This window comes from Cricetulus griseus, chromosome 4 (assembly GCF_003668045.3).
Source record: "Cricetulus griseus strain 17A/GY chromosome 4, alternate assembly CriGri-PICRH-1.0, whole genome shotgun sequence".
In the NCBI taxonomy this organism is placed as follows: domain Eukaryota; kingdom Metazoa; phylum Chordata; class Mammalia; order Rodentia; family Cricetidae; genus Cricetulus; species Cricetulus griseus.
In genome coordinates this window covers 131,837,144-131,851,469 of record NC_048597.1, presented here as the reverse complement: position 1 = coordinate 131,851,469, position 14,326 = coordinate 131,837,144, and the positions used below count along the sequence as shown (strand labels likewise).

Genomic DNA, 14,326 nt, shown 5'->3' with positions numbered 1-14,326 from the left:
ATGCATCTATTTAACCCTTTAATTTTCTATATTTCTAATACATTTGTGTTCTTTGCTATCTTTTTAGCTGATAACTAATCACAATATCTTGACTTAATACCACCCAAAGTCTTGTTCCCTTCTACAATCACAAAATCACTCTTCAGGTAGGATCACAGTTCACACATAAATGGTAGTTCTCTCTCTGACAGAAAATTATGTTAATTATGAACAGTCTTTGTATGAAGAAAGGGGAAGATTTTCTGAAAGATTCATCCTGAACTGAATCTCTCAGAATGAGTGAAAGCAGTCCAGATAAATAAAGCATGAAATGTTGTTGGAAATGAGGTTTCATCAATGGCAATCCCTTCCACAGCTCCTGAGCCAAGCACCACTACCCTTCCTTCTCCATCTACATCACTGCAGCCAGAAACTACCACAGGTATCTCAGGCTCCCATTGCCTATCTTGCATTAGATCCATTGATCCATACTTCCACCACCTTTCCACCAGACAGTGCTAGGAAACCATAATATGAAGATCCTAGGAACAGGGTAATCTTCATATGCTTAAAGATCAGATAAACAATACAAATGGGTGATTGCCCACATGCAGCCAAGATTGTGTGAGACAAGTAGAATACTGTGATACTTTGGATGTTTGTTGTGTTGGGGGATGTGGTTAACAGGTATATAACATTAGATAGAAAGGGGAAGACTTTCAGGAGAAAAATATTAATGAAATGAATCTCTCAGGATGAGTAAGAGTAATCCAGTTAAATGAAGCATGAAATAATCCTCCAAATGAGTATCTATCTCAGTATAAATGCTCAGTAAACAAAAAATACAGTGAATGGGAAGAAAAGGGAGGAATTTGATTTCCATGATCCATAATGCTCAAATCCCAGTGCAGCCTCTACATGTCCTGCTCAGCACCTACTGGGTCATAGTGGTAGGCTTAGGATGGATGTATAAATGAGAATGGAAGTTATTGCAAGATGACTAGAATGATGATCTTTGTTGCATGCTGTTGCTATGATTAATGATTTAATCTGAAGCAGCTTGGGGGTGTCTGTGTCTATACTTCAGGGAAGCCAACTAAGAACTCAAAGCAGGAACCTAGAGAGAGAATACACCGCAAAGCTCGGGGGAACATTCTTTCCTTGCTTGATTTCAGTCTCATATCACATACCTTTATTGTACAACCCATTCCCACCTTCCTGGATGTGATGCTGCACATAATTGACTGTGTCTGCTACATGAAATGGCAATCAAGAAATTCCCCCCACTGATATTGCCACAAATAATCTGATGGAAGCAATTCTTCAATTCTTATTCAAGCATGTGACTACTATTAGCCACACCAAGTGTCAAGTCTTAATGTGCAAACTTGACACTGGAAGTGCATATGGAATTATGCAAAGGAATGGGGTATAGACCATCCTTCTGTGAGTTTTCATTTCAGAATGAGGCTCTGATTGATCTAGATAGAGAACACCTTTATACAGAGCATCCCTAAGTCTGCAGGAAATGTATTCTGGTCATGTTAAGAAAAGGTGATTTGGGTGATGTGTAGTGAAGAATTTGGGTAGCAGCTGGTGTTGGTGGCACATGCCTTTAACCACAGAACTCAGAGGGCAAAGGCAGGTGGATGTCTGTATTGGAGGCCAGCCTGGTCTACAGGGTAAGTTCTAAGACAGGCTTCAAAGCAATCCAAAAAACCCTATCTTGAAAAATAAAAAAAAAAAAGAATTTGGGTAGGCTGTGAATGATTGGATACTTCAGGATGTAATAGGAGACTGAAATTGAAGACAAACTGATGAGAGCAGGATTTTTCTCTGGTATCAACAAATTCTCAGTTCTCTCTTCTCTACCTGCAGCTATGGGACACCATCAGCAGATCCTCACAATCAACTTCACCATAACCAACCTTCCATATGCATCAAATATGAGCAATGCCTCAGCTGTGTTCAGCTCAACTCAGAGTGTCCTGCAGCACCTGGTGAGAACCCTATGCCAGCAGCCTGGGGGAGATTAATTCCATAGGACCCCTTCATTCACATCTGTTTTCATTTCCCTCCTGCCCATACACAGCTTGAACAGCTGTTCAAGAATGGCTCCTTCAACTCAAGCTGCAGACTGGATTCCCTCAAGTGAGTCCACTTTCTGTCCATTTGCCAGCAATGACCATTGCTTATTGTTCCCATTTCATTCCCTTCCTTGCTTCTGTTTCTGATCTGCATTATGTCTTTTCTAAAGTCTCCACTCTCCTCTCTAGATCTAAGAAGAATGGAACAGCCACTGGTGTGGATGCCATCTGTGCCTACAACCATGACCCTGAACATCCTTGGATGGGCATTCAGAGGCTGTACTCAGAGCTGAAAAATCTAACTCAGGGAATCACCCAGCTGGGCAACTACACCCTGGACAAGGAGAGTCTATATATCAACGGTGAGTGTTCTCTGTGGTTTGCTGTGGAATGCGCCTGAGCATCATTTATATTTTCTGCCTCTATCAATAATATTGCTATTACTCTGTACACATCATCCTGTGTTCTTAGTACCTTGATTCAAATCCAAGAAGTACACAGGAATAGTCTGGTAAGGAGTTATGGGAATATGATTATAATATGTACAAAGTCAACAAATGGAGGGATATGAATATATTTGCTCAGTTTCCTTTCTCATTCTACTTCAGTCCAGGAATGTATCCCAATACTCATTAAACCAACATTTACTTACACTTGTTTTTCTATCCTAATCAGCCAGACATAGAAACTTGCTACAGATATATCCAGAGAATTGTCAGTTCAATGACTCTATGTCTTGTCAATTGACAAGCCATTGTAACAGTAATACCCCAGGATGTGGGCAAGGAGCTATAATGTATACATTCCTCTGAATTGAGCAAAAAAAAATAAGCATGGAGCTGAAAAGGGACTTGCCTGTTTCCTATACTGAGCTCTTAATCAAAATTATGATGTGCTACTTTTTATATATAGTCTCTTTCACTGAGCCATTTCAAGGATTTCTGTACCATTTCCACACTCTTATCATTTTACATTAAGGATTTACTATATAGCATAGCTGATTCCTGATACACAGAACAAACATCTTTCATCAGTATAGTTTCCTCATGTTATAGTGATGGGGAACACGCTGTATTTTTCTTTCTGTTTGTTCTATATACTAAAAATTATATTGGAATACTTGCAATAAAAATGTTCTGAAAGGATCTTCTGGATTGCTTCATACTGGTAGAATAGATGGGAATATGATCATATCTGTGAAAATATGGTTTGTAAGAGCTTACTGACAACATGCTAGATATAAGTGACGATATGGGTATAGTTTAAGTATGAGGAAATTCATCTTCAGGATCATTTGTCCTATCTTACAACATGAATGGTTGTTCAGCAATATATAAATGTGGTGTGGTCTCATATGAACCAAAGAATGTAGCATTATTTCCTTTGCTCTTCCTTCCCCTTATACATCTTCTATTTTCTAGGCTATACTAAACCTGTTCCAGAAGAACCTCCTGCAAGTATGTATCAATTTAGACCAACCTAGGTCTTGGTCCCTCATTTCTTCTTATTTTCATAGGAAAATTGAGACAAATACATTCCAGTGTCTTCAGAGGTCAGAGTATCAATGAAGGCCAGATGCAGAGCAATTGCTCTCTTCTTAAAACTGCAGCTCTCATGTTGGTTTTCTGAATTTTTCATATTCTTCTTGGTTGAATAAAAATATTTGTAAATGTGTAATTTACAGAATTATGGGGCTTAGTTTAGATGGTTACTATCTAATATATGTCTCCTAAAAAGAAATGTCCACATCAGGGTTTTTATTTACAAGGTGCAAATTCTGATATTTAGCTGTTTTGACTAAAATTCCCTTCTCTCCTTTACTTTTTCTATATTGTATTAGTTCTTTGAGAGTTTTACACTCTTCCATCAGTTGGACTAGTGTTACCAGGCTGGTCACTGTTGTAGCCCATAGGGTTAATAGTTGAGTAAGTTTGGTGATTCCTTTTCTCCTCCAGTAGCATGCATAACACCTTCTAGCACTCTAAAGTTAGCCAGAAGGGATGAAACTGACAGCTGAATACAGACTTATCTCTCCATTTGCTATGGGTCAAGTTTGTGTTATCTTCAGCAAATGTGTCTAAGGAAGAAGTTCAGGAGGGTAAACCAAAATATTGGCAATAGGCAGTAATCTTTGAGAATCTATATTAAATCACTCACCAGCAACTCCCAAAAGAATAATTCATTCCTCATTTGGGTATATTATTTCTCATCTTGTTGTGTCTAGATGGACACTGTTGCCCCATTATATAGCAGCTACATTTAGACTCTTCCTATGTGTGTATGCACATATCTCAGGAAGTGTCTTTAGTGTTAGTGTTTTTTTGAATGCCCTTAATGTTTTTTTTATCCCTCCGTGTATTCCCTCACTACATGGTCATCCTAAACTCTTCTACATCTGACCATTCCCTTTTCATTTGAATCCTTAATATCACCATATCCTATGAAATGAAACATAGTAATCTAAAGATTCAAAGCTAGCATCTACAAATGATCAAAGAAATATGACTTCACTATTTCCAGGTTACTTCACTCATGATTTTTTTCCAGCTCCATCCAATTACCTGCACATTTCCTAACTCTGCCATGTTTTATTTAAAAATTTCCACAATTTATTTTGATGACATTTTCCCCTGACCATTTTGCTCTGAGGTCCTCCCTACTTCCTGGCTCACTAAACTTCATTTTCTTCCTCTCTCTTCCTCTTTTCTCTCTACCCCTATGTGCTGCAGAAACAAAAGTGATAATCAAAATAATCAACAAAACAAATAAATTCAAAACAAATGAAAATGAAACAAACATCTCCTATCACTTTTAAAAATAAAACAACTGTGGTGTCCATTTTCCATTCTCAAACTATGAATCCTTCTCTGAGTGTGCTTAATATACACAGTGACAAACTCTAGAAAAAATTATTTTCCCTTTATAGGCAGGTATAAATTGCATGTAGCTCCTTGGCTAGGTGTGGAACTTTGTGTCCAGTCCCAATCTCAGTGGTGTAATTTTCTCTGCTTTAAACTTGTATAGGTCAAAGGATTGTAAATTATTCCAAGGAAATAGTATCTTCCAGATACACTGGGACTGATACATATAAACTCACAATGACTATGGCAATTGTATTATTCTTACCAGTTTAAAAATACTACGTAAATCTACCATATTTTCAATATCTACCCATTAGTTGCTGGACATTTAGATTGCTACAATTCCCTGGATATTCAGATTAGAGTGGTAATAAACATGGACAAACATGTTACTCCATAGCACCTTATAGACACACTTGAATGTATTCTCAAGAGAGATAAAGCTTGTACTCATAGTATATCTATTTCTGGCATTTTTAGGAATCTCCACACTTATTTTTGTAGTGATTGTACCACCACTAGAAGTGGATAATTGTTCCTATTTCCTCACATCCATGATGCCATTTGTTGTCATTTCTTTTTTGTTTCTTTTATTTTGCTTTTTTCATAGCTGTTATGATGGGATAGGATGCAATTTTAAAGAAGTGTTAATTGTATTTTCCCTGATACTAAGAGATGTTGAACATTTTTTAAATATTTCTCCACCATTTACATTTCATTTAGTGAGAATTATCTGAGCCATGACACAATTCTAATTGGGTTGATCTCTTTATGGCTAACTTTTTATTTATTTATATATTCTAGACAATAGCCCTGTATCAGATATTTAGCTGGTATAAAGAATTTTCCCAGGGTCTGGAGAGATAGCTCAGAGTTTAAGAGCTCTTCCAGGGGTCCTGAATTCAATTCCCAGCAACCACATGGTGACTCACAAACGTTTGTAATGAGATCTGGTGCCCTCTTCTGGCCTACAGGCATACGTGCAGACAGAACACTGTATACAAAATCAATCAATTAATAAATCTGTAAAAAGAAAAGGGGGGGTTCCATTCACTGGTTACTTAGCATTCTAATATATGAGCCCATGGGAACTCAAGAATTTTCCCATTCTACAGTAAGCCACTTCATTCAAACAATGTCATCATTTTCTGTAGAGTAATTTTTAGATTCATGAGGAACTGCTAATTAATTATTAGTCTTTAAGACTATGCTCTCCAGGTTCAGTCCCAAAAGTTCTTTCCCATGCCAGTAAGTTCAAGTGTATTCCCCAGTTTCTCCTAAATTAGATCAGGGTACCAGGAATTATGTAAATATTAATTTATCAATTTGAGATGAGTTTTGGTTATTCACCAGCTTATTCATCATTTACCTTTCCAGCTATTTTTCTTCCATTTTCTAGTTATTCCTGCACTGAAATCCCATTTCCATGAACCCAACTATTCATCATTCTATCCATCCATCCACCCATCCATCCATCTATTCTCCTATCTTTTATTTCCTTTGTTTCTTCCTTCTCTCCTTCCTTTATTCAGGATTCCATTCATAAGCGCATCCACATTCATTGATAAATCTAAACTAGTGTCCATTTTCCAGGTTGGGCTTTATTTATTTTTCTATTCAGTCAAACATAGATCCACCTGAACTTTTATCTACCACATCCCTGCCTATATATCCATATATTCACAGCCTGTATGATAAGCCACTCTTCTACACTCTTCTACTGAAAGCTACAACTTATGTGTCTTTCAGTCCATTCAACTGTTAATACACCTGTTTCTTCTGTTTGCTTGACTGCTTATCATCCACTTTCTACGTTTTCATCATCTGTGAATTCACAAACCAATCCATTCATGTATCCATACAAGCAGCATTTATCTACTCACCCATGCACCTTCCCATCTACTAATAATCAGCTACCCATCGATATACCTTTGTGGTGATATCGTGCATCTACACATAAAGCCTGTTTGAAGGTCAGAGAATGTACCAAGCCATGGCCACACCTTATTTCCTTAGTGTCTCAACAGACAAGAGAGCGAGTTCCTGTTTCTCCCTGCTTATATCCTGTTTCTACCTAGGTATCTCACTTCTTGCCTGACTGTACAGGCATCCAGAACTCTATTGGTAGGTAGTGGCAAGATCCATTCCCCAACCCTCAGACAGGCTTTATTTGTACAAGCAAGACATCACCACATATTTACACTATCATCTCCTTTGAACCTTCAACACTCACACACACATACACAGGATCGCAAAACACACACACACACACACACACACACACACACGTTTCCCTATCATCAAGTTCATTCACCCAGTTGGCCTTATTATCTTATTTCTTCAGTCTCTCGAGTCTTATTTCTTGTCTCTATCTGTAATTTGATTCTTTTGAATTCTGATTTGACCCTCTTTTTATATATCCTTTCATCCACCCATCTAATTACCCCTTCCATATTCCATCTTCCTAATACATTTGTGTCTTTGCTCATAATTTTGAGGGTAACTAATCACTATATCTTGACTTAATTCCACTCATAGTATTGTTCACTTCTACTTTCACAAAAATCTGTTTTCAGTTTAGTTCATGGTTCACATGTGAATGTTGGTTCTCCCTCTGACCATAGCCAGAAAATTACTCTCACTAATACACTCTTTGTATGTAGAAAGGGGAAGTTTTCTGAAAAAAAAAAAAAACTCATCCTGAACTGAAAATCTCAGGATCAGTGAAAACAATACAGATGACTAAATCATGAAATGTTGTTGGAAATGAGGATTTCAGTAATGGCAATCCCTTCCACAGCTCCTGAGCCAAGCACCACTACTCTACCTTCACTATCTACATCTCTGCACCCAGAAACTACAACAGGTATCTCGGGCTCCCATTGTCTGTCTTAGAATAGATCCACTGTCCACCACCTGTCTACCAGATACAGCTAGGAAACCAGGATATGAAGATACTAATAACAGAGTGATCTTCATATTCTCAAAGATCAGTCTAACAATCCAAATGGGTGATTGTCTACATGCAGCCAAGGGTGTGTGAGACAAGTAGACTACTGCAATACTTTGGATGTTTGTGGTGTTGGGGAATGGCTCTAACAAGCATATAACATAATATAGAAAGGGGAAATTCCTCATGAACAGAATTTCTTAGGATGAGTAATAGTAATACAGATAAATAAAGCATGAAATGTTTCTGGAAATGAAGATCTCAGTATAAAGGCTCAGTGACCAACAACAATACCTTGAATGGGAAGATTTGGGAGGAATTTGATTTCCATGAAACATAATGCTCAACTCCCAGTGCAGCCTCTATATGTCCTGCCTCAACCTATTGGGGCATAATGGTAGGCTCAGGATGGATGTGTAAATGAGACTTGGAAGTCATTGGAAAACAAATTGAATGCTGTAAGTTACATTCTGTTGCTGTGATTAATGATACAGTTTAAAGGAAGTTGTAGAAATATGAGTTTATTTCAACACATGGGCCCTCTCACAGTCTATACATTTTTACCCATTTTTATTAATTAGTTTTTTATATTTTAATCCCAGTTCCCCCTCCTTCCTTTCCTGATGCTTCCCCTCCTCCCATCATCAGTTTGTGCATTAGTGTTAGATCTTGGACCCACTGTAGATACTTTGGGATGCCGTTGGAGACTGAAATGGAAGACAAACTGGTGAGAACAGGATTTTGCTTTTATCAGTGAAATTCTCAGTTCTATCTCTTCTCTACCTGCAGCTATGGGACACCATCAGCAGATCCTCACAATCAACTTCACCATAACCAACCTTCCATATGCATCAAATATAAGCAATGCCTCAACTGTGTTCAGCTCAACTAAGAGTGTCCTGCAGCACCTGGTGAGAAACTTACACCAGCAGCCTTAGGGAGATTGGTCCCCTATTAGCCATTTATCCACACCTGTTTTTATTTCCCTCTGCCCATCACAGCTTGAACAACTGTTCAAGAATGGCTCCTTCAACTCAAGCTGCAGACTGGATATCCTCAAGTGAGTCCACTTTCTGTCCATTTGCCAGCAATGACCATTGCTTATTGTTGCCATTTCAATCCTCCCCCTTCCTTCTTTCTGCTTCTGATCTTCATTATGTCTTTTCTAAAGTCTCCATAATCCTTCTGTCTAGACCTAAGAAGAATGGAACAGCCACTGGTGTGGATGCCATCTGTGCCTACAAGCATGACCCTGAACATCCTTGGATGGACATCCAGGAGCTGTACTCTAAGCTAAAAAATCTAACCCAGGGAATCACCCAGCTGGGTAACTACTCACTGGACAAGGATGATTTATTTGTCAATGGTGTGTATGCTCTGTAGTTTGCTATGACTTATCCTTATCCATTGTTTATTTTCATATGCTTCTGAGTATATAAAAATATCTCTAAACTTCAGAAGAGATATTGTAAATGTATTCTTTATGCCTGAGCTCTCAAGAGTCTTTCTCAACAACTTGAGTCTGCATTTTTTCTCTGCACCATGATTGTTTGATCAAGCCTGAAATGCCATTGCCTATGGTTATGAATATATGTATATTTACAAAGCAGTTTGATGCCATGTCTTTTTGGAAAAACAAAGTAATATTCCATGTAGGGCTATTTACCTTCTCAGTCAGAGGTTTTTAGGAGACTTAAAATATCAGAAATAAATTACTTCAATTGAAACAATTCCAAAATCCATTCCAAAGTCAGTTGAATACCCATAATAGTCATGCCACAATTGAATTATTGAGTACATCATTTTACCTTCTGCTACAAGGTACACCAGTCAGCAGTGTTCCAGTTCAGTTCAAGATTGATTGTGTCCTCCATTCCAAAGAGTTGGTGTCTTGTCTTTCCATCTATTACCCTCATTTTAACAATGAGAAGTGAAAAGAGTTAAAGGGGAATTCACACTCCTACAATAGTTTTATTCCTAGTCAGAATTTTGATGATCTTAGTTTTGATCTGTTCACTATAGTTCTGAAAATGGGAGACAAATATGGTCCTTTATCCCTCATAAAATACATAATTTATAAGCTTCAATATATTGTCTAATCAGCATTGTTGAGCATCTGAGCCAAACATTAAGCAAGACACCAGAGACAAATAAACTATATATGCAGTCTATCCCAATGTAAACTACAGTGAGGCACAGAAAATTTTCAGCACTATATTCTTCAAATAGAATTGTGGCAAGCACATACATAAAGTACTCCATAAACATAAAGTGCATGAATAGATAGAGGGAGAATACAAGGGAAGATGATAGTGAAGGTAAGTAGGTAAAAGTGGGGATTGAGATGTGATAATAGATCTTATGGGAAGCTCTTGTTAGGAACAGGCTCTAGAAGTGGTAAATAAGTGTTGGATCTGGCTGAAGTGCCAATAAATTCTTGTTCATGTTGACATTTATGTTATCTCATGGAACAGAAATAGTTGCTAAATAATTCAAAGATGTGCATCTGTATTTGTCCCACATGGACCAAGGCATAGTGTATATGGCCTTGTTGTTTCTTCCCCTTATGTGTGCCTTTTGTGTTATAGGTTACAATGAACATAGTGCAGAAGGATTTCCTACAAGTATGTATCTATTTAGCTTATCTATGTCCTGGTCCACACATTTCTCTTCATGTCTAAAGGAAACTTGTCCTAAAATAATCCAGTCTCTTGAAAGAGACTATGGCCTTAGTGGAAAAAATTTGCTGTCTCTGGCCTCTTGGAATTTCAGTTCAAGTGTTAGATTTCTGATTTTTCTTCACTCCTCTTGGTTTGAGGAAGATATTTATATAAGTGTTGCCTGTAGAATTACAGGGCTGAGTTCAAATGAAGATTGTAGTTTGTGTCTTTTAAAAAATAAAATGTCCCCTCATAGGAGCTTCATTATTAAGTTGAAAATTCTAATGAATACTTAAATGATTTCGGCAAAATTTTCACTTTTTCTTGTTTGGTGACCCATTCCTCTGTCTTCCTAGCTATTCTTTTTTTTTTCATTTTTCTACTCATTCATCCTCAGGCACCGCGTTTCCATCTAACTATCTATCCACATACATACTCATATATCTATCCACATATCTACTTGTCTATCCTCTCACCCACTGTCTTGCCAATTCTCATGTATTATCCTCATTCCTTCTATTTTTCCTTCTACTGTTCATCTGTTAATCCATTTTCATCCCCCGTATCCATCCATCAATATTTCAACCCATTGTCCTACTTATCCTTCATTAATTAATTCTTTGCTTTCTCTGTCTATCTACCAACACATACATATACATACATAACTATCTATACAGCTTGACAACCACCCACCTACCCATCCATATGTCTACCTATCTCTATATCTGTCAAATTGTCCACCTATCTACAAATCACCTCCTTCTGTCCATTTGCCTGCTTGGAATTATTTCTGTCTTTTCTTCATGTGTATATGTATCTACTTATCCATCCATTCACCTACTCTCTTGTGCATTCATCTATGTACCTACTCATATATTCACCCACTGGACCCTATGTCTGTATTTAACTATATCTGTCCATCTATCTATCCATCTGCCAACATTCTCTGTCCAGTTACCTTCTTAGCATTTGTTCCCCCACAATTTGTCCTTATTTTCTATGGCCTTACATCCATCCAAATATCCACCCACACCAATCCTTGCATCCATCACCCATATACAACTCTACCCACATGCCCATCTATCTCCATGTACATTTATTTATCTACTCTTTCTTAAATATTATCTTCCTTCCATCATTCTACCCTATTTTTATTTATATTCTTTAATCTGTTCTGACTATCCATTTATCTATCATCCTTATACTCATGCATTCATCTCTTCTACATTTTTGTCTTACAGTTCATCTGGCCTATTTGCTTACCCTCTCCTGCTATCCACTTTCACTATCTTTTTTTTTTTTTTTGGTTTTTCAAGACAGGGTTTCTCTGTGGCTTTGGAGGCTGTCCTGGTACTAGTTCTTGTAGACCAGGCTAGTCTCAAACTCACAGAGATCCACCTGCCTCTGCTTCCCAAGTACTGGGATTAAAGGAGTGCACCACCAACGGCCCACTTTCACTATCTTGAATTGATAACATTCACAGACTTGTCCACATTCATTCAGGCAATCATTCTTTCCTTTACTCTTACTTATAATCCACTTGGGAATAATTTCCATGGCTTGGATCACTGATTCACTAATTATGTGAAGCTTCTTTCCATCCTGATGATAATCTTTTCCTCAGTTCCTGAGCCACGAACCACCATCCTGGCTTCTCCATCAACATCTATGCAGACAGAACCCACAATAGGTATGTTGAGCCCTTTTTCCTATCCTAGCTGAGATTCCCATTCCACGCCTTCACTACCTAACTTCCTTAAGACAACTAGAAAACTAGGATGTGAATAACTGATGGTGAAGCCATCATTATAATAATAAAGATAAATCTAACAATTCAATCAGATGCCTTCCTTAATGCAACCACCAGACTCTGGATTAATAATTATAACCAAGTAATGAATTTTAGTGGGAGAGGAGCCACATAGCATAATATGAAGAGGGAATAACTTCCTGGAGAATGTTGCACCTGAACCAAATCTCTCAAGATGAGTATAAGTTACCAAAATAAATAAGGAATGGAGTTTTACTGAGAGTATTCCCTCAGTGAGGGCTCAGTGGCTCATGGCAACATAATGTGATGGAAGAACAGAGAAGTTAGTTTACCTGAACCAAAAACACTCCCAGTATAGCTTCTGTATGTCTATTTCTGGACTCGTGGAGTCATGTTGATAGTTGTGGAATGAGTAAGTAGCTAATGATAAAAGGTCAGTAGACAGCAGAGCAGAAAAGACCTTGAATGCCTAATCAAGAGGATTTACCTTGGGATTGGTGGTTAAAGTGGTTGTGGTTGCTAAACAAACATGAGGATTACAGTTAAAACCCAAACATGGTAGCCTATCTGTAATCTCAGCACTTGGAAAGATGAGAAAGAGGGCCCTCATGAAAACTGACCAGCTAGTCTCAATAAGAGACTCTGCCTCAATTTATAAGGTTGATAGGGATCAAGGCAGATACTTGGTATCAATCCCTGACCTCCACATTTATACATGTGGCCATGCACCCCCCCACAAAACGTGAAACAAAACTACAGTAAAATAAATTTGAATTTCTTATTGAAAGTCCAAAGGAGTCATGAGTAATCCTATAGTTTGGGAAGTCTTAGTGAGGTTTCTGTAATATAAAGATCCTTCTGCTGGAGGACATAGTTAACATCCTTTAGACAAAAAAATCCAATGGGTATTCTAACATGTGCAGAAGAGGATAAGACCTAGCTGTGGTGGGGAAGCACAGAGAATTCATGTGAAGAACATTCAGAAAAGAGAGTTGGTATAACATGGAGATGAAGAGCTGTTCAGCTTCTTTCATGGATAGGTACATTGTAGGTAGTCATACAATGGGAAAGAAGATGACCTTATAAGTGCAGGAGTTCAGACTTATCCCACATAAACTATAATTTGCGGTTATTTGTCTTCCTCTCTTCCTGTAGTTATGGGGCATTTGAAGAATTTCACACTCAATTTCACCATCTCCAACCTCCCATACTCAGCAGGCATGAGCTCAGCCATGTTCAACTCCACTGAGAGGATCCTGCAGCACCTGGTGAGATGCTCATTTTGATAACTTCCAGTTTGATGAGGCCTATTCCCACCTCCATTACCTCTTCCCTTGCTTTTACTTTTCAGCTTGGACCCTTGGTCCAGAATGAATCCATCTATTCAGATTGCAAACTGACTTCCCTCAGGTAATTCTACTTTTCACAGGAATGACCATCCTTTATTGTCACTCTTTTTCTTGGTCCTCCTTCTTTGGAACTTGCATCCATATTAGGATCTTTCTAATGTCTCTATAACCCTTTATCTTCAGGTCTAAGAAGAATGGAACAGCCACTGGTGTGAGTGTTATCTGCTCCTACCGCCATAATCCAGCATATCCTGAGCTTGACACTCAGGAGCTGTATACAAAGCTTAGTCAGCTGACTCACGGAGTCACCCAGCTGGGCAGCTATATGCTAGACCAGAATAGTCTCTATGTCAATGGTGAGTGTGATCTATGGTTTGCTGTGGAGTGTTTCCAGGCATTGTTTAATTTTTTCTATACCTGCCAAAGTTACTGGTGGTGTCTGTCTGATCTTAGTGTTTCTAGGTTCTTAGCATTTCTTCAAAGATTTGAAAAAGCACACACAAATAATTAAGTACCAACAGATTTTTGGTTTGTTCATTTTGATTTTGTTTGTTCTTTTGGGGTTTTGTTTTGTTTTGTTCTTAAGTAGCAAGAGCTTTAATTCAAAAGCAAAGTAAAATATAAAGACCAGACAAAATGCAAGGAAGCATCAAGCTGAAGCTAAATTTG

At 38.0% G+C, this 14,326-nt stretch overlaps 1 protein-coding gene across 1 annotated transcript in view; it reads left to right on the top strand.

Moving 5' to 3' along the window:
* LOC113835255 (mucin-16-like) overlaps window positions 1–14,326 on the top strand; it is a 153,608-nt gene that overhangs the window by 130,331 nt on the left and 8,951 nt on the right. The window contains exons 64-77 of the mRNA XM_035444198.1: window positions 356–421; window positions 1,858–1,979; window positions 2,072–2,130; window positions 2,256–2,428; window positions 3,488–3,523; window positions 7,728–7,793; window positions 8,667–8,788; window positions 8,879–8,937; window positions 9,071–9,243; window positions 10,466–10,501; window positions 12,162–12,227; window positions 13,464–13,576; window positions 13,660–13,718; window positions 13,841–14,013. Of these exons, the coding sequence (XP_035300089.1) occupies window positions 356–421; window positions 1,858–1,979; window positions 2,072–2,130; window positions 2,256–2,428; window positions 3,488–3,523; window positions 7,728–7,793; window positions 8,667–8,788; window positions 8,879–8,937; window positions 9,071–9,243; window positions 10,466–10,501; window positions 12,162–12,227; window positions 13,464–13,576; window positions 13,660–13,718; window positions 13,841–14,013 (1,323 nt within the window). The remainder of the gene's footprint in view (window positions 1–355; window positions 422–1,857; window positions 1,980–2,071; window positions 2,131–2,255; window positions 2,429–3,487; window positions 3,524–7,727; window positions 7,794–8,666; window positions 8,789–8,878; window positions 8,938–9,070; window positions 9,244–10,465; window positions 10,502–12,161; window positions 12,228–13,463; window positions 13,577–13,659; window positions 13,719–13,840; window positions 14,014–14,326) is intronic.